The 20,396-nt window shown below is 30.9% G+C and overlaps 1 protein-coding gene across 2 annotated transcripts in view; it reads right to left on the bottom strand.

The window, feature by feature from the left end:
- Nucleotides 1-3,940: 3,940 nt before the first annotated feature.
- Nucleotides 3,941-20,396, bottom strand: part of LOC139481357 (kinesin-like protein KIF23) — a 32,595-nt gene continuing 16,139 nt past the window's right edge. The window contains exons 9-24 of one of the 2 annotated variants that reach the window (XM_071264649.1): nt 18,489-18,601; nt 17,800-17,927; nt 17,012-17,117; nt 16,440-16,519; nt 15,946-16,065; nt 14,809-14,917; nt 14,145-14,200; nt 13,060-13,162; nt 12,446-12,654; nt 12,048-12,158; nt 11,306-11,617; nt 10,490-10,580; nt 9,423-9,440; nt 7,061-7,200; nt 6,050-6,234; nt 3,941-5,317 (exon numbers count right to left, since the gene is read on the bottom strand). In XM_071264649.1, coding sequence (XP_071120750.1) covers nt 5,281-5,317; nt 6,050-6,234; nt 7,061-7,200; nt 9,423-9,440; nt 10,490-10,580; nt 11,306-11,617; nt 12,048-12,158; nt 12,446-12,654; nt 13,060-13,162; nt 14,145-14,200; nt 14,809-14,917; nt 15,946-16,065; nt 16,440-16,519; nt 17,012-17,117; nt 17,800-17,927; nt 18,489-18,601 — 1,918 coding nt within the window. In that variant the 3' untranslated portion in view covers nt 3,941-5,280. The remainder of the gene's footprint in view (nt 5,318-6,049; nt 6,235-7,060; nt 7,201-9,422; nt 9,441-10,489; nt 10,581-11,305; nt 11,618-12,047; nt 12,159-12,445; nt 12,655-13,059; nt 13,163-14,144; nt 14,201-14,808; nt 14,918-15,945; nt 16,066-16,439; nt 16,520-17,011; nt 17,118-17,799; nt 17,928-18,488; nt 18,602-20,396) is intronic. The other variant, XM_071264650.1, reaches the window with a different exon arrangement.

Raw genomic sequence — 20,396 nt, 5'->3', positions numbered from 1 at the left:
TAGTGTGCTAGTGACGTAATACGGTATATATGAGGTCAGTAAATTCCATATGGGGATTCGAGCTTCGCTCTCACCCCATATGGAATTTACTGACCCCATATATACCGTATTAGGTCACTAACACACTATGTAACTAATAATATTGTCTAAATCGTAGTTGTATGCCACTTATTAAACAATGCAGAAACAAAACTGAAAATAATAAAAGATAGTCAGAGATCTATCGGAATCCTCACTTTTAATTAGGAAGCAAAAATATGTTGTAATGTAATCCGAGCTATCAAATTATACACATTGAATAACTTAATTAAAAGGTCTAATATATCCATATATTTGATCCACAGACATCCAAGGGAATATTAAGGAAGGCATTCTAGCAAAAAGAACAACCGACCGACGACAGTTTATCTTACTACTAGAGAATGACATACTACATCTGCAGAAAGCAAACACGCGAGACTCACAAAAGAACAACACAAACGTATCAAATAGATGGGATATACACAATATAAACAGTATAAAAAGTAAAATCGGTAAAACAAAATATTTGTTTGTGACTTTCTACTGAATAATAACATACCTGAGGACTGGATATGTGGACCGGAACTATTATAAAAACAACAAATATTAGATTTACGTTCTAACAGAGTGTGTTGATGTGTAAAAAAAAGCATCAACCAAATAACACTTCCGATTTACAGTTAAATATGCCTCATATGTTGACCTACATCTAGAATTTGACAATGAGGATCAGTTGAAAACAAAACTGTACGACAAAAGAGATAATTGCAGCTTCCCAGATGTGAACTTTCCACTTTTATGTAGCAAAATTTCAGCAGCGCCTGCATACGGTGTATATATCTCCCAGTTGATACGATATTACAGGGCTTGTATTTTACTATCATCATTTCATTTATAGAGAGTTGATGCTCACAAAGAAGCTATGCAACCATGAGTTCCAATTGGTAAAATTAAAGTCATTCCTTCGTACGTTTTACGGACGGCATCACGAGTTGGTTGACTGTTATGGAATATCCGTTTCACATATGATAACGGAAAAGTGCCTAATGTTGTAACTTCAATTCGAAGAGCAACACGATTGATGTCACATGTAGAGCTGGATCTGTTCACTCTTTCAGACAACCGGAGATCACCCCAGCTTTTTGTAGGGTTCATGTTGTGTAGTCTTTAGTTTTGTTGTGCTGTGTTTTTTGATTTATTGTTTTATTGTTGGTCTTGTCTTTTTTAACCATCGCGCTGTTCGTTTATTTTCGAAATATGAGTTTGAATGCCCCTCTTTGGTCCCTATTTTTTCGCGTAGAGTTTCTCAAGTATAAATTACAAAGGGAAACCATGCTTCGAAAAATTACAACAACATAACAGGGTCTTCTTAACATCGAAACATCAATATTACAAACACAGCTTGGTGGTGAATGATGAGAGGAAACATGAAATTATTCAAGGGAAATCGGCCCTACATCTTAATTAAATATTACTTGTTTGATTTCAAGCTATTGCAATAGCACGTCGTTCGAGAATATCGAAACTGTCGAGAGGTCATTTTTATGGTTCATTAGACATCACATTTAGTTTGAATCTATCATAGCAGGATGTGTCTTTTAAAAGTTTTATTATGAAACAAATATTATTTCTATTAGAAACTACATGTTAAGAGTGCAAGTCATTGGTGGTACTTACGTCTTTTAAGGGTCTCACTAAACCAGTATTCAGTGCTTTCTTTCTTATTTGATATATTGTTTTATTGAAATTTGCAGTTAAATAAAGGCAGCAGTAGTATACCGCTGTTAAAAAGTCATAAATCGATTATAAATTCTGTAAATAATCTCCAAGGTTTTTTTTATTTTATTTTTTTGTTTGTTTATAAAGTTTATATTACTTTTTGGATTTTCGAATATTTTGCTCTTGTTCATAACAAAAGACAAAAGATACATTAATTTTAGATAGGCACAACAGAAATATTCATAATATTGGTATCTTTAAATATATTACTATGATTCTAAAGACATAATATATATAACTGATACACTGTCCTATCCACAAAAACATTGCAAAATCAAATGAACCATGCAAATGAAGTAAAGTACACCATACCAGGTGGACATGTACACTAAAAAATAATTCTTTTGATTTATATATAAATACACATTTAATCAATGAGAAACTGACCTAATCACATAAATTAACTTGCCAACTGAAATTTGAAAATACGTCAAGATCAGAGGAAATTTGGCAGACATGTAAATGTAACAATGATTCTAGACCAAACTCAGTTCATCTACTACTAGAATCAAACTTCACGAAAACTATTACTCGATTTATTATACTAGAATCCAAATTCACGAAAATATGATGTACACTGAACCATGAAAAAAATAATGTAAAACTGTGAACTACGAGTCACTAATTTCCCCCTACGCTATAAAAATACCACACACAGAAGGTTGATGAGCAATTAATCCGAAAATATGTCACACAGTAAGCATTTTCATGCGAGGCTCCACACGAAATGCAGCTTTTATTTGTAGGTACCTGTGAAAATGTGATGATTATTTCATACACGACCATTAGCTGCTAGAATATATTTGTAAAAGTGAATGGTATGGAATGAGCATATGCATGAAGACTGATTATAAATTTTAGAAAGCTCCGATTTGTAGACCATGAGAAATATGGAACGGAAATTCATAGGATGAACAGATAGTCAGACATATAGACAGAGGTAAAACACTCAACATTGACCAATGAATCATGAGAATGAGGTTGAGGTCAGATGTTACCTGCCAAACAAACATATACAACTTACAATAATTCCACACACTAAATAAAGTTGACCAATTGCTTATACTTTAAGACCGACTAAAATATAAAAACTTAACACTGATCAATGAACAGTGAAACTGATTGTTGGTGTTTTAACACCACTTTTAGGCTATTTTGTGGCGGTCAGTTTTATGGGTGGAGGAAGCCAGTGAATTTGAAGTCTAGATAAAAACAAGAGGCTGTCACAACGACAGCAAACCGGATTTATTAACATTTATTTGTGTCCTGGCAATATCACAATAACCATAACTGATGAATGGTGAAAGTGAAAATCGTCAATATCAAATTTGACCTCCATTTTGTCATCAGTATCAACATATTAAAATTTGAAATACTTCGGTTGAATGGTTCATGAGTAAATGCAACAACATGAATGGAAACACCATTTTTTGATCTTTCAAGAACCATAACTCCTGAACGGTAAAAGTCAAAATCGACATTATTGAACTTGACCTCCATTTTGTCATCAGTAACATATTAAAATTTGAAAAGCTTTGGTTGAACAACTCATGAGTAAATGGACGGACACCACTGTAAACGCCATTTTTCAATCTTTCAAGAACCATAACTCCTGAACGGTAAAAGTCAAAATCGTCATTATTGAATTTGACCTCCATTTTGTCATCAGTAACAACATATTAAAATTTGGGAAGCTGTGGTTGTACAGTTCATGCGTAAATGCACGAACACGACTGGAAACGCCATTTTTCAATCTTTCAAGAACCATAACTCCTTAACGGTAAAAGTCAAAATCTTCATTATTGAACTTGACCTTCATTTTGTTGTCAGTAACAACATATTAAAATTTTAAAAGCTTTGGTTGAACAGTTCATGAGTAATTGCACGGACAACATTTGGTTACCGCCCGCCCGACTGCCGTACATCCCCCAAATCAATAACCGACATTTTTGTCACAAAAATCAGGTTAATAAAAACTGGCATTTAAACCTAAAGTGGTGCAGATCCTGCTCCAATAGTGTCAGATTACAAAAGCTCATAGGATTGTTTTAAAATTATGTAAAGTAAAGATTGTCCTTTCAAAACAAATTGCAATTACCTAAATCTTCATGATATTTCATAGATTAAATGAAAACAAACATTTTATATTTACATTTTATTACATATATTTATACATAAAATAAAGGTGAAAAATACTGACAGCCAATATTTACATATATGTGACAAAATACGTTACAGAGGTTCAGATCTGATGATAAACATATTTACATAAAGACAATAGTATAGGAGACAAGATAAAGAATATGAGTTTGGATTTTGTATTCTAAACTAGAAAGTTTTCTTGTTAGTTTCATTTTTGCAGGAAGAGTCAAAAGTACTAGATACAAAATCATGTTTATGGACATAAGAAACAAAGACGTAAAAATAAAATATAAAAACTGAGAGAAAAGAAATCTTTGTTCAATAAAAACAAAATGGGTGTTATATACATGAAATGATTAACTTTAGAAGCATACAGACTAAGCATTGCAAAGATTAATTATGGTAGAAGCAAACTAGTAGAATACATAAACGTCTTCAGATAAAAATTAACCTGTAAAAATGTCAAAATCAGAAATCATTCATAACATTTTATTTTTAATTTCTATTTTTTCACAAAAAAAATTGATCATTATGCTGATTCAAATCTTTGACTTTCTCTTTAGAAACACTTGAAAATCGCCATATTCTTTAAAATAAAATAAGTAATCACAAAAGACAAATGTGGAGAAGTGTTATAAATATAACTTATATATCACAATATATATGACCATAATATTCTATTTACAAAATGGACACTTACAAAAACTATACAAACACATTTGTTTACTATTAAAAAAAATAAAAGGCAAAACAAATACAGAAATAGCACCCATTAAATTATAAGAAACCCTGAATAATTTGATTTTTCTAATTATGGAACCGATAAAATGCTGATCACCAATCATGTTGTATCCTATTTGAAGTGTTGCTGAAATATGTAGATAATTTCTTTTTGTGTTTATCTTGTATAAGTAAAATTCCATGACATGGGAAATAAGATGTTCACTTGACAAATTTTAAATACTTCTTGAAACCAGATTCTTAACAAATGAACTTCCAAATTCTTATATAATATAAGTTCAGCAATGGTTTTACACTGAAGAAAAAAACTCTTTCAAAAGGCAAATAGTTTGTACGTATACAATAGGATTTCATGAATTAGTTGAAAATTTACAAAATTGTTCTGCATGTCACAATTAATGCTACATCATTATCAGTTCAGTAGAATGTATAAAAAAAATTTGAATGAAATATTTAAACAATGAATGCCCCTTTTCAAATTTCTAATATTACTATAGACATGATTTTATAAGAACCATTAAGGCAGTCCTCTACACTATCTTTCCGTTTGCAGACTTTGGATATGTTAAGATCACATTCTGTTTATAAAACACATTTCTAAACTCTGGATACTTTTTCTGTTCCTCTACTTCTCCTGAAGTAAACAAAAAATATAAATTTGAAATGATGTACTTCATGATAACTTTCAATAAATTTAGATTTTATGACTTTTTAATATATTGATAAAGAAGATGTCAAGTATATGTCAATTAAATTTAACTGATATTCAATTAAATTTAACTTATATGTAAGAATAATTTAAAGTCAATAATGCAAATATATCATTGAGGAGAGGGAAATATCAGGGCTAACCAAGAATTTCAATAACACTTTTCACAAAATATCTTTTGTCTTCAATTAATCATTATATTTTTTAAAGAATCTCCACAAGTAGTGAGCTATTTTTTCTTTCAATTTTTTTGTGAAAAAGGAAGGGGCAGGTTTTAGATCAATTCTTGTGTTTTTGATGAACATCCATCTTGGCAGTTTGAATATATGTTCCTTTAAAAAAAACTTTGCCTATTAGATGTGAAAGGGAGAAGAGAGATTTGATTTTTGTTCCCCTAGATTATGTCATCAATTTGTGATTCACAATTTTACAAAAAAGATATGGAATAAGTCATGCTATAGTCATGGCAGTTTCTCGTCCAAATGTAATCTGTGTTAACAAAAATTTCTTCATTTTCACAATATATATTTCAATCGAAAGTTATCAATTACTCCTTCAACGCAATAAACAAATTCCGCTATCACATTTAAAAGAAATAAATTTCTGAGCCCTTTTTCAATACCAATGATTTTCTTCATTTATTAATATAACACTTACTTCCTAGAATGACCTTCAATGGCGATTCCACATCTATCTTCCACATCTGTCCAGTCTCCATCAAAGTCTGTAGGCTGTGGACAAGAACTACGTCTCTTCCTACTACCTGGTGATATCTGCTTTAGAGTCTCTACATCATTAAATACCACGGCAGTCCCTCCACCAGCTGTTGGTAACATGTTTCCCTACAAAATATGTTTAAAATATTATAACATCATAACCAATTTGAATAAAATGTACTTGTAAAATTAAAATTAAATATGACTGAAACCAGCATCATTATAACTTATTGTTTGTGTGTACCACTATAGACTTTGTTAAGCATTAGTCAGCCAAAATTTAAAACGTAAACTTACATACAATGAAAACATAATCTTTCAATCAGTTTGAGGTATGGAGCTGGCACGTCAGTAACTAGTTGTAGTCCTTTGTTACTCTAAGTATCTTTGTCATATTGCTTAGTTTTTTCTGTTATCTATTCTGACATCCAACTCAAACTTGTTTTCAACTGAGTTTTACTGTGGAAATTGCTATGTGTCTCTTAATTCTACATTGGCTAGAGGTATAGGGGTATGGTTGAAATCTCACAAACCATGTTTAACCCTGCTATTTTTGACCCTGTCCAAGTTGAGAGGCTCTGGGCTTTGGTAGTCTTGTATGTTTTTTTAAATTTTGGTTTATTTACATGTTTTAGATTTATGTGTGACGTCCATTTTCTCTGATCTAGTAAACATTTTTCTTTATGAGCAAGATAAAGCCTGTCTACAAGTGTGTGATTTTCTCGCTGTGACGAAGACCCATTGGTGGCCATGGACTGTTTTTTTTTTCAGTATTTAAAGGTGATCAGCAGTGTAAGAGATACCTTTGTTTTAATCTTACTCTCTGATCAAATACCAAAAAACCTCAAATCTAATCATAAGAGTGGTTATGAAGGTAAGTTTGGAAACTACATTTTTTTTAAAGGTGTAAAAGCAATCATTTTCTATACTGCTGATTGAAGTTATTATTTACCTTGATAAGTTTAGTTTCTAATTCTCCTGCTGAATCTATATCTTGATGAGTGAGGATATATTTGGTAGCCTCCTTTGTATCCTTAACCTCTAGCTTAGACACAGATTTCTTCTTCTTAAGTTTTGGTTGTAAAACAGTGCCTGTAGAAAGAAATGACCTAATCAAAATTCCAAGTCATATTTACATTCTCATTCATTGTAGGATAGACTAGTTGTGGGTATTTATTTTATTTTTTGGGATATTTGATCATATTGTTTTATCACTTTTTACATATCATACATTCAGCTAAGAAATATCTGGCCTATGGTATGAGATTGGATTACAAAATAAAATATATACTGTTTGTGTACAAAGGCCGAAAGGGAGATATATGATAAGTAACTTTTTATAAGGTACTGTAAAATCCATTAACGTGAATATCTTTCAATTATTCTAGTATGTAAATTTCATGAAATACAAAGGAAAAGTTTTGTAATTCAAAAAATAAGTTTCTACTACGGCTTTTAACCTGATAAATCTAAAATATGTCTTTCCTGTATAAGCTAATTTCAAACTTTAACAATAGTATACTACCAGAACAAATAATCTTTAAGTCTCAATTTTATGACGTTCATTGAAGGTAACACAAAAAATTAACACTTTAATTGTAAAAATGCATGTTTCAATGAAAATCACAAATTTGTTTTAACAATTGCATTCATTCATTTTTGAAATAACAGTATTTGTTCTAATTATGTATCACTATATTCTGTCTTTTTCATCAAGACTTCACAAGTTCTTTTTCTACAAGCCTTTTTCTATGGTTGTGAGGTAGGACTTGCTATACAATTTCAACGGGAAAATAGTGCAATTTATGTTTTCTGTTTCAAATTACCGAAAATATTAATCAAAATAGATACAGAAATATTATTGAAAAATTCTGATCATGTATCAAAAACATCTTTAAAATTAATGAAAGGCCAAAAATAAAATATTGTTTGTTTCCCCTCCCCCGACCGACCCCGGTAAAATTACCACGACTCGAAAATTTATTGGACATTCTTGTCCAAAATTTTTTTTTGCTATGTTGGTTTTTGGTGATATTTTTCTAGTGCTGCAGTCAACTAGCGTTGGTTTTTTGTGATACCTTTCCGATGCTGTAGTCAACAAGCGTTTTAAATCAAGGCATTTTTGCATTGAAGCGTCTTTATGATTCGGAATCAAGGAAAACAAACATAATGCCTTGCCACACGATTTGTGTTGTGTGCAAGGGTGATCTTTGAAAATAAAAAATCATGATGCATCTTTCAACCCACTGAGTGCACCTTGATTGGCTTTGTCTTTAACCTCTGTTCCTGTTTAAAGGATAAAATCTTTGAGTAAAAATGGTCTGAATTGTGCTTTAAAATCAATCTACTTTGTTTTCGAACAGGTTGGGCACAAGTCAGGAAATGTGGGATACATGTATTCCCTGATTTCTGGTGTAATTTTTTTTTTCAATTTATGGCATGAAATTTACAAAAGGGCACGTTTTAACGTTATAACTGCATCAGTTGAATTTGTAAATACTTAAAAGTATTCTAGGAACAACAAAACAGGAATAAGTGAAGCCTTGTTTTTTCTAGAACTCGAAAAAAAACCATACAAATCTTTTGTTTAAGAATCAATTGACCAAGCTGCATGATCCAGGTGTAACTGAACATATCTGAATTATGTTCACTTTATTGAAAAATCTTATGCATTGAATTTTAATTCCCAAGTGATTAACATATCTTTTTGTCATCTCATAATTGATGATCAAGGTATGAATTGGTGAACAAAGGCATTGTTTTGTTGTGAGTTATGCATCACATTAGACTTGAGATAAGCTTGATTTTTAACTAATAAAACACTTGCTATCATTAAACATTGTTATCACATGTAGAATGTGCGCTTTTGTAGATTTCATACCATAAAATGAATAGGACAAAAGGAGGTCCCTGTATACTGTTTTTAACATCAGAAAACTGGGGTGTACACTGAATACAGGGAATATCGCACTTTTCTTAACTTGAGCCTTACCTGTTGAATTTTGTACAAATTCAATATAGAAAATTGTATCAAGAAATAAAATAAAATAATTTGCCTACCTACCTACCCATACCCTGATAACCTCAGTCGGGGGAGGGGAAACAAAGATATTTTTAATGTTGGCCAAAGCTTTCAATAAAATGTGAAAGTTTGCTACAAATTTTATAAGGAACCTACACAAATTGGAGATAACTCTTACACAGATATGTGGGTTGAAACAGAACAGAACAAACAAACGAAATTTAAACAACTTTGGACGTTTTCTGAATAATTATAAACAAACACAGCATACAAAATTACAAACAATACTCACAGTCATGTCCTCTAAAAACTAAATATAACACACAGTTTGTATACCTATGTCAACTACTATTTTTTTTATAAATAAGATCTTTTTTTGTTTGTCTATTTTTCAACTTTGTGTTTCTTCATTTAATATAAAATGTTAGACATCCAGTCATGTACAGTAGTTTTTTTCGTTTGTTTATGTAATTTATACGTGTTTCTCGTTTTTTATATAGATTAGACCGTTGGTTTTCCCGTTTGATTGGTTTTACACTAGTAATTTTGGGGCCCTTTATAGCTTGCTGTTCGGTGTGAGCCAAGGCTCCGTGTTGAAGGCTGTACATTGACCTATAATGGTTTACTTTTATAAATTGTTATTTGGATGGAGAGTTGTCTCATTGGCACTCAAACAACATCTTCCTATATCTATTGGTATTATAGTGGCATATAATTAAATTAGAGATTTTTTTTTTAATATTCAAAACTTCAGCTCCACAACATACTACAACTTTTCACTAAAAGTGTCTGTAATAGAAATTATTCAAAGTCTAATAAATAGCGCCAAATTTTTCTCTTAAGATTATGCCACTTTGAATTTTGGTTTCTCGTTAATCAAAACTTGAAAATATTTTTGTGGCGATACTTTCAAAATTGTGATGAAATGCTAAATTTAATCTTCATTTTAGCCAATCATGAATAACATGAATTACCTCCCTTTACCATTATGTAAAATGTAAGAATGTTCATTTTTAGAAATTCACAGGATAATTGTTTATGTTCCTTTGAAGTTTCATGTCAAAGGGACTACAGTCAATGACATTGTTATTATTTCAAGTGAAATTATGACACAGTGTAGTAATTGATGCCAGTAAGCATTAGATGTCTATAAAAGATGCTGTTGGTGAAAGAATCTGGTTAGACACTAAATCATTATGTATATCATATAAATCAGTTATATAAAAAGCTTCTCTTTAAATATAGATTTATAGTTTGTCATGTCATCTTTTACTAAGGTGTCATACCTGCTTTACACCATTACTGGTAATGTAACCGAGACTGATGTTATAATTTGTTACTTTACATCGGATTACATACCAAGTTCTACCGATCCTGGTGGTCTGTGATCCAACCATATCTCAGCATTGGATGACCTTGACCTTCTATGGCGAGGATTATACTGAGGGGTCTGTAAACAAAGACAAAATGAATGCATTTCATTATAATATCATGTCAAAGATAAAATAATTCATGAAAGTACATGTTATGTAAGTAAGAGAAATATTTGCCATTGGATATTAAGTAAAAACAACAATATGTTAGTTACCCTTTGAAAGGAGAAAGGTGGTGGGTCATAATTTAAATTTGCCCCCAAAAATAAGTGTATGCATGGTTAAACCTAAAGATAGCAAGGATAGCCATGTGTTGCTATAAAGAGTTGTAAATTGAACAAAAATAACCTGTATTGAGGTTCCATTGAGCAAGTCAATTAATCACTTTTAATATTATAAGTTTGTGAAAAAACAGTGTTATTACATTAATTGAGTGTTTCAACAATGAATTAACAACCATAACAGTTGAAGAAATCTGAATAACATGCAAATGAATTTATCACACAATTGTTCAACTGTCATTGAAATATCACCAGTTTTTATTGATTTTGATGTTTTAAACATGAAAGGCTAAAAATACATGATACACATTCCCCATTTCCATTCTCAATTTTATAAACAACACATTTATATGGTCATAATCATGTGACACCATGACAGATGACAAGACAGTTAAAGTCAAAACTATTAGTATATGACAAATGAATTAGTTTAATAGATCGAAACACCTTTTGGACCAAAGGACCAGTAAATAATGGTTTGTCAGTGATTTAATACTTTGTTTACGTCTTTAATGACTTACATTTTTAGGTGTGCCAACTTTGTTCAGTCCATGCATGGATCTTGCAGATGTTACTGTAGCAGTCTGAGTCCTTGACCTTGGTGTTGGTACTGGATTCTTTCCCACAGAAGACATATCAGTCTCTGACCTGGCCGACATGATTTTACCAGGAGTTGTGTATGTCCTTGCCTTTGGTGCAGGTGTACGGAATCGTGCCGTAGGGGTATCACTATCTGTTTCAGTGTTCACAATGTGTCTCAACATGTTCAATTTATGTTGTTTCTCGTTTATCTGTCCTTCAAGTTCATTTTCTATTTTGTTCCTTTCTTTTTGCTGTTTACAAAAAAGAAATATTTTTAAATTACTTAGATTTAGTAGTTATCATATAGCAGGAATGTGAGAACAATGGTCTTGGAAATAAAATATACAATCACTCATTTATTCATGGTAACTATTTCTTCAAAAATGGATTGAATCTTAGAATTTAACTTTAAATATTGACAAATACACTGATGTCTCCCTTATGTGACATTTGCTGCATGAAAAACAAAATAATACAAGTAAAAAAGCAATATGAACAAAAACTTTTCACTTATGTTTTAATGTAAACATTTCTATTCATCATAACATTGGTTTTCAATATCACTCCCCTGAATCAATATTAAGTTGACTTAATATTTTATCATTTCCATATAACAAGAGTTGACTGTGCTTTTTAACAATTATAAATTTAATTAACATACATATACTTATCAGAACATACCAGATTTTTCTCCCACTGTTGGTTATTATGTTCAAGTCTATTCCTGAAGTCAGATCTTAGTCGATCCTTCTCTGTTTTTTCCTGTCTAATCTTCATGTTCTTATCTTGAAGCTAAAAAAAAAAGCCTTACTATCATTTAACAGTACATTCATAATTCCTTATCTTATATCTGCCAAAAGCATGTGTAATTTTATGTAAGATAAAAACAAAGGATGCAATAAAACTGAGACTGATCAAAATGTTATTAATAGTTTAGCAATGCTCCTTAGGTATATCAACTTTATTTAAATGTACAAGTACACTAAAATCTGATTTTTAATATGATTCCAATTTTAAGTGGAATGTAGATAAAATTTAATATCAACATAGAATATTTGTATAAGGAATGATATTCAAACCTTTGATTCTAATTCTCTCCTTTCTCTTTCACATTCCTTAAACTGTCTGCTTGTCTCATCCTGACGTTTCTCTAATGACCTTAGTCTAGACTCCAGTTTCTGTATATATGATTCACGTTTTTCTAGAACTGATTGTGATTCATGACTTCTAGATTTCATCTCATTATATTCTTTCTCAATTTTAACAAGCTGAGCTCTGAACTGATCCTCTACAAAAAATAATATAGATTGAGCTGAATTAAATCATTGAACCTGGACTTTTTAAACATATGTGCATCTCTAAACATAGCCTGATAATTCTTACTGCTTTAAATTAATAAAAATAAAAATTAATATCTGTATGAGTATAACACTATGAAATGAAAATTGGCTTACTGCATATGTCCACTTCAGTGTGATGTGTTTGTGTTTTAAAAGTGTAAAATAAACATTATTTCAAATAAAAAAAACATAAATACAATATTAATTGAAAATACAAGGGTTTAAAAAATCAATCACACAGTATAAAGTTTTTATTTTGTAACAGCAGTTCTTCCACCTTTTTCTGTGATGGCTCTTCACCAAGTACTGAATAATGAGAAAATTTTGTACTTTTTAAGTTTGATCAAACATACGTTTTCTATTAAAATCTATCATTAGATTTTCTTTAAGTCTGTTTCTCTCATCCAAGAAGTCAGAAAGTTGATCTAAAGTATACTCATCTCTGCAGTGTAATACCTGTAACAAATATATATAAATCATCACTTCAAACATATCTGTTTACTGGTCAATATTTTAACATTATTGAACACAGAAAGTCAATGATAACTACAGGATAAAAATTCAACAGAACACACCTAATCCTGGTATTTTACTCAAGGTTTGATCATAAGATACAAAGAAGGCCATTTACAGTATGAACTGTATCCAATATAAAAGTAAGGAGATGTGGTATGATTGACAATTAGACAACTATCACAACAAAATTACTTTTTTTTCACATACAAAAGGCAGTTTTTAATGGGTTTCATCCTCAAGAAAAATATTTTTACTTCAGTTTTTTTCCTTCTTGTATGACTGACATTGAAAGAATAGGATTATTTATGCAAATGGTGTAAACATAAAAATGGTAGACATTGGAAAATATTTCTTCACAATATGTACTGGAGTATCTTATAAATTACTCGAAAAATTGCAATATGCACCGTAAATGTATCTATTATACTGATATCATATATTGTAATAAATCCCACGATCATGTGAAAAAGCTTGTTTATTTTCACTCTCGAGACTTTCCTCGCCTTTAATTGGATCCTCACTTGAGACTTCCAACTGAAAATTTGCACCTTTATTCTTAACACTGATTGATTAAGCATGTCATATATCAACATTTAATGATTCAGATGCATATAACAACTTCTAGCTACACAATTATTGCAAAATCTGCATCAATCTTCTCAAAGTGACAATCTGCTATTTTGAAAACAGTACAGTTCACAAATATTCAGATGCCACAAGTACACTGAAATTGACATTTCTTGAGAAAATAAAAATCAATATATAAATTCACATGGAGATCCAATTACAGAAGAAATTTTTTAAACATCATAAAGTTTTAAAACTATTCAAATAGTAAAACAATATATTGGGTTACATGTATTTATCTTAATAAGATACCTAAGGTACGTTTAGTCTCTCTCTGATGAGATTAACCTCTTACCTCTAGAGATGGAAAGGTTGGTCCCAGACTGTATGTCATCATAGGAATATAATCTTCTACAAAAAGGAAAAGATAAACACTTCAATATTCGTAATAAAAAACACTTCAATATTTGTAATAAAAAAACTTAAACAATTTAAAGGTATAGGTTTTCCAGAATAACAAATATTTTATCATTTTTTGTTGATCAAAATACCTTTAAAAGTATCTCATTTGTATTGGAAATTGCAAATATACATTTTTTTTCTTATTTTCAGTATAACTGTTCATCTTATATAATGTGAAACATTTGAAAGAGGTTATTTTTGCAATCATGTGAAATGTGTGAAAAAATATCATTCACTTGATAACACAGAAAACAATAAATAATAGGATTGGCGTGAAAGTCTAACTAATTGTTAAATCTGTCTGCTATTTTTTATAGAAATTCATTATTTTTTCCATATAATCTTATAAACATGTAAATGCCTATTTCAATACTCTTTTTTTCATTATATATTTAGAATGCATATGATTGTTTTAATTGCTCCTGATAAATATGAACACTAAAACCTCTATTAAAGTAGCAATGAAACAAATTCCTCTATTCCTGCAAATTGGAACCAACAAAAATAAATTTACATTATGTAAGCACCTTTTTTAGTGTGATAATTTAAAGACTTACCTATAACAGGAGGTTTCTTTATCATTGGTGCTTCTAATATTTCAAACTTAACCTGTTGTGATTTGGTAACCAAGACTTCCTGTGTCATCTCAGCAAACTTCATCACATGCTGAAATGAGTGATGAAATAACAAATACTTTTCCTTTCTAGACATAAAAAAAGTTTGACATATATATAACATGTATACTAGACCCTACATTGAACTAAATGACTTCTACATCATGTACATGTCTGTTTGTCTTGTGTTTCTAGGTTGCTGCCTCATGGGCATTTATCCTACATAGCAATTTATTAACAAGGAAACTTCTTAGCTCATTTTGGCATCAACTAGTTAAGGTGTACATAATACATGGATGTCCTACTTTATAACTATGTCAAACAGTAACAAATTATTTTCTGAGCCCTTGATCTAAATTTAAAATTCTATATAAAAGTCAATGTCACATGAACTATGCACAATGGTAACTGAAACATTCCTAAACTGCGTTGTACAGTGTAGATGTTGGTAGTTGTGAAATATGTTATATCATCAAAATTCAGCAAAAGATTTGAATTGTAGAGAATTGTGGACAATACATATATGTCAGTTGATGAAACTGATGCAGAAATGTATTATGCAGCCAGCTATAGAAATGAATATTGATATGGGACCCGGAAAGTATTCCATTAAATTTGATGAAGTGAACTAAAACCAGTGATATTGCTCTTTTGAGCTTTTTCGAGGGGAAAATATAAGTGTAGTATAGTTCTCAAAACATTTTTTAAACTTTACATAATACAGGTACCCGCAACAACATAAAATATTAAAATTCCCTAGCTAGTTATCTCATTTTCCATATAATTCAAACCTAGTGAATATGTGCAAGGTGAAGGTCACTTTAACTCATAATGCACCAATATATTTGGAAAATTTAGCTAAATGTATCAAAACCCAAACTCATAATTGTGTAGATCACAGACCAGTAGCCATTTTCACAAAAAATCTTAAGTGTAAAATTAATCTTACGATAAAAATATTTAGTTGAACTGTTGATGAATATTTTAGACTTACGATAAATTTTACTCTTAAGATTTTTGTGAAAAGGGCTCCAGGTATATAAGTCTATTTTCTATTAAAGTATTATATGTTTTACTTACAATGGTTTCATCATACTCAATTGCCTTTGGATTGACACAAACAACCATTCTGACTTTACCATCACCATCAAAATAGTTCTTAAATAAGTGGGTTAACTTGGAATCTCTGTATGGCACAAGCTGAAAAATAAAAATATTATATTATTGCTATTTTTAAATATTTTTTTCATATTTTGTATGTTAATTTTTAATCTCAAGCTACTTAACTGAGAACACCATGATTTAAGCTAAAATCATTGATGTTGCCTAGGAAAATACTAAGAAACACGAGTATATTTGGTCTTTCAACCCAAGGAATTTTGTTGACTACATCTCGTCTCAAGGCTATCACTTATAGATTGTAGTCAACAAAAATGTAAATGTGTATTGAGTACAACTTATTTCAATGAGAATTGTAAATGTAAACCATAATAAAAGTGAACTGCTATAAAACCAATGGTTTTCATGTTATCATAATCAATGCACAATTTTAAAATCTTATGTTTGACACTTACTTTGCCAAGGCCAGTTTTCTGATTTTCTCGTAACAATTCTATACAATTCCTTAGCACCATAAGTGACTGGTTAATATTTCCTGCAAAATATTTACATGATATAGTCCTCTAATCAAGAAAGTTGCAAAGAAATCAAGGTAAAGAGAGATTTTCCTATTTAAATAACTTAACCTGTGATCTATGGATATCTCCTATTAATTATAAGTCCATCTTTTTGGTAGTTACTTTTAAAGATATCAAGTACTTTTCTGTCAATGTGTTGTTTCATTTTTAAAGGAATAATTTTGATGTCATATTGCAGTAACAAACATCACAGACTAAATACAATTGAAAATTTGAATATGCTTGCAATTTGTTGTTGCTACAATGAAAATTTTGGTTCTAACCCGAAATAATATTGTATCTATTTTCCTCCCATAATAAAACTGACCACAATGATATATAACCAAGAGTGCTGAAAAGGGGTGTTACCCAACAACAATTAATCAGTCAATCATAATTTGTGTATTAAATTATTAATATATGTATAATAAATGTGAGCATGACTGATATAATTTTTCTTTCTCTCTTACCAGCTTCCTTCATTCTTTCTCCTGTGTTCTTTGTTCTGTTAGTTCTTTCACTTCCAGCCAAGTCTACAAGTGACAACTGACTTACACATATGTTTTTTTCTTGATCCTGAAATGACAAGACAAAAGTATGTAATTTGATGTCAATTCATTCTTGTTTCAAAATTTTTACAAATTTAAGCACAAATGAAAAATATTGGTATGCAAAACTGGTAAAACTTCAAGAAAGAAAAAAGCAAAAAATAAATCATCCTGAATATCTTATAAAGGTCTCTCTACAAATTCTGTATTACTTTTTATGTTGATAGGCTATAAATGGTGAAAAATTACACAAGAAAATGCAAAAATAAACAAAGTTTATTGATTCAGCATGACTATTGTTACTTTTTCATATTATTTGTCAAATGAATTATCAAATTTATCAATGATTATTTGACCTCATATCCTGTCTCTTTTAAGCGCCTGGCTGTCATTTCGGAATGCAATGTCAAAAACTTGAAGTGTGCTTAATATTTTGATTTTTTTGTGAGCGTCCTAATATTTGCATCAAAACAAAAATATTTGACCATATGGCACAATTCACAGTCATGACAGTGTTACATTTTCATGTTCTGTGAACTGTGAAATCAGCAACAACAAAAAATCTTAATTTTGCATAAATTCAAAAAAGGTTACATCTTAGTGAACATGTGTACTAAGTTTTAAGTTCATGTGACTATAAATTCATGGTTTACTACCTTTCATTTCAAAATGTGATAAAAAACATTAAAACAATGACTTGACAATGATACCTGAACTTGTGCTATCATATCTGTATTGGCATCTAAAGGAGCCTGGACTAGCCTGATATTAAATATACTATGACTTCTACTTGATTCAGCATTTAATGCTGTGTGGGCTACTTTACGTCTTTTCTGACCTGCAATAAAGGACATTTCTATACACTTGTATCAACTGAACAGGAGGGTTCAAATATTAGAATTCTATATCATCAAAGAAAATATTTAATATTAAATAAACAACAAGATCAACATATTTTTTCAAATATGCAAGAATTTTACATGTATTTATTGATTTTTAAACCACAAACGTTCTTATAAAATGTATTACTACTTTACCCTTTATAACATGTGGAATAAATTGATAAGATCGTGAAATATGAATACACATCGCTAACTGACCTCTAGAAAGCTAATATTTTCTTTGCTGAACTCTCCCAATAACAATATCAAAGAGTTTTTACATTTTGGAGATAAATTTCATATTATAATAGGAAATATATTTAATTTAAATTGTATCCAGTTAGAAAGTTTGTGATAATATAACTATAAATGTGAACTCATATTTTAATTGAGAGGTGAAAAACTTTGGTCACTTGTAGGTTAATTAATGTAATTAAAAAATTCACTAAAATTATCCTCAAAACACAGGCTTTTATCATCTTTCTGCTGTAATATATCAACTAAGACTACTTTCTTACCTTTATACAGAACTTCGAAAGCTTCTTGTGGACTTTTAATCTCTACTTCTACACAATTCATCACATACATGTTATCATTAGAATCAGTCCGTAAAATCTTTGACTGGGGTGGTCTGAGATAAATAAAAAATTTATATTGGTTATGATACAAAGGTACAAACTCCAAGACATATATTATGTGTCAAAGATTTGTTAAATCTGGTTTACGAACTAAAAGTGACTGTCTGGTATGACAAAAGAGTTCAAATTTTCATTTATAGCTAAATTCATGTATAATTTAACCACCTGCTAACTTTAGAATGAATTGCAACAGTCGGTGTCGGTGATTTAGAGACAGTTTAACTTACGCGTCAAACGTTAACACTACTTTTAACGCCGTTTCCATTCACATTGTTAACGTCATCATATCTTCTGTTAACGTTGTTCTATTGTTATGTATCATGTTACTATATTGAGTTGAGATTATACGATCAAACGAACCAGACGTTGTTTTACTGCCTGTCCAGACTTTCAGTTAACCCATCCGTCACATTGGTGCCGTGACCAGGATAATGACGAAAAAGAAAGCCATTAGAGTGGGTCATCGAGGAGCCGCACGGAGATTAATTTCAAAGATTGAAGAGGAATTAGAGAAAGAAACAACACAACGCGACGAAATAGAAAGCCTATGTAAAACTTTGAAGAAGAAGAGGGATATTCTTTCGGAACTTGATAATGAAATATTAGAGGAGATTGCAGAGGAAAACATGGAAGCAGAGATAGAAGACTCAGATCGGTATGTTTTAGATATAGAACGAATTTTGACAAAAGTACGCAATTTATCAAGTTCAAAACAGAAAAATAAATCAAATGAAACTAGCTCTAATCAGAACTTAAATCCAAATGCAGCAGATTTTGTATTTATCAACTCCACATCTACATGTAATACTCCACATCCCATGCAGAATAATGATATGCAATACAGATCGTCAATGAGCGCAACAAATTCTAGCATTTACCACAAGCTACCAAAATTGAATTTACCATATTTTAATGGCAATTTGTTAAACTGGCAACCTTTCTGGGATGCGTATCAATCAACAATACACGATAACCAAACATTGACAGACGTGCAGAAATTTACGTATTTGCAAAATCAAATTCAGGGAATAGCCGCGCAATGTATCGCCGGTTTACCACTCACAAGTGCAAATTACTATCAAGCCGTATCAATACTGAGAGAGAGGTTTGGTCAGAACCACAAAATCACGAACGCATATATTCAAAACTTAATTGATTTACCCGCACCGAAGTCAAACGCAGACAGTTTGAGAAACTTTTCCGACAGAATTGAGTGTAGCATACGCGGATTAGAATCGTTAGGAACAAACGAGAGAACATTTGGAGCCATTCTTACGCCTATAATATACAATAAGTTGCCGTCCGATGTACGGAAAAACATAACCCGAGACCGCGGAAACGACGACTGGGACATCGAATCATTGAGAACAGCCATAAAGAGGGAAGTATGCGTACAGGTCGCAGGACAATCTACAGGTACAAGTAATGAAGAGTTAGAAATTTTACCGACCGCTTCGTTTATTGCCGAAACATTTCCCGGAAAGAACAGAAAACAGTCACGTAAGAAATGTTTATTTTGTGAAGAATCCCACCATCCAAATACATGCAAAAACGTGAAAGATGTTGAGAAACGAATAGAAATGGTGAAGCGAAAAAAGGTATGTTTTAACTGTTTCGGAAGTCATAGAGTAGCTGAATGTAAGTCTGAATTCAAATGCCGCCAGTGCGGAAAGAGACATCACACGAGTATACATGTCCAAGTACATACCACAGAAACAAAGAGCTTGACCGAAAACCAGTATAGTACACAAAAGACCGTAGCACATACCGCCGTAGAGGAAACGCCAC

Source organism: Mytilus edulis, chromosome 7 (assembly GCF_963676685.1).
Source record: "Mytilus edulis chromosome 7, xbMytEdul2.2, whole genome shotgun sequence".
Classification (NCBI taxonomy): domain Eukaryota; kingdom Metazoa; phylum Mollusca; class Bivalvia; order Mytilida; family Mytilidae; genus Mytilus; species Mytilus edulis.
This window is presented reverse-complemented; position numbering and strand designations above follow the sequence as displayed.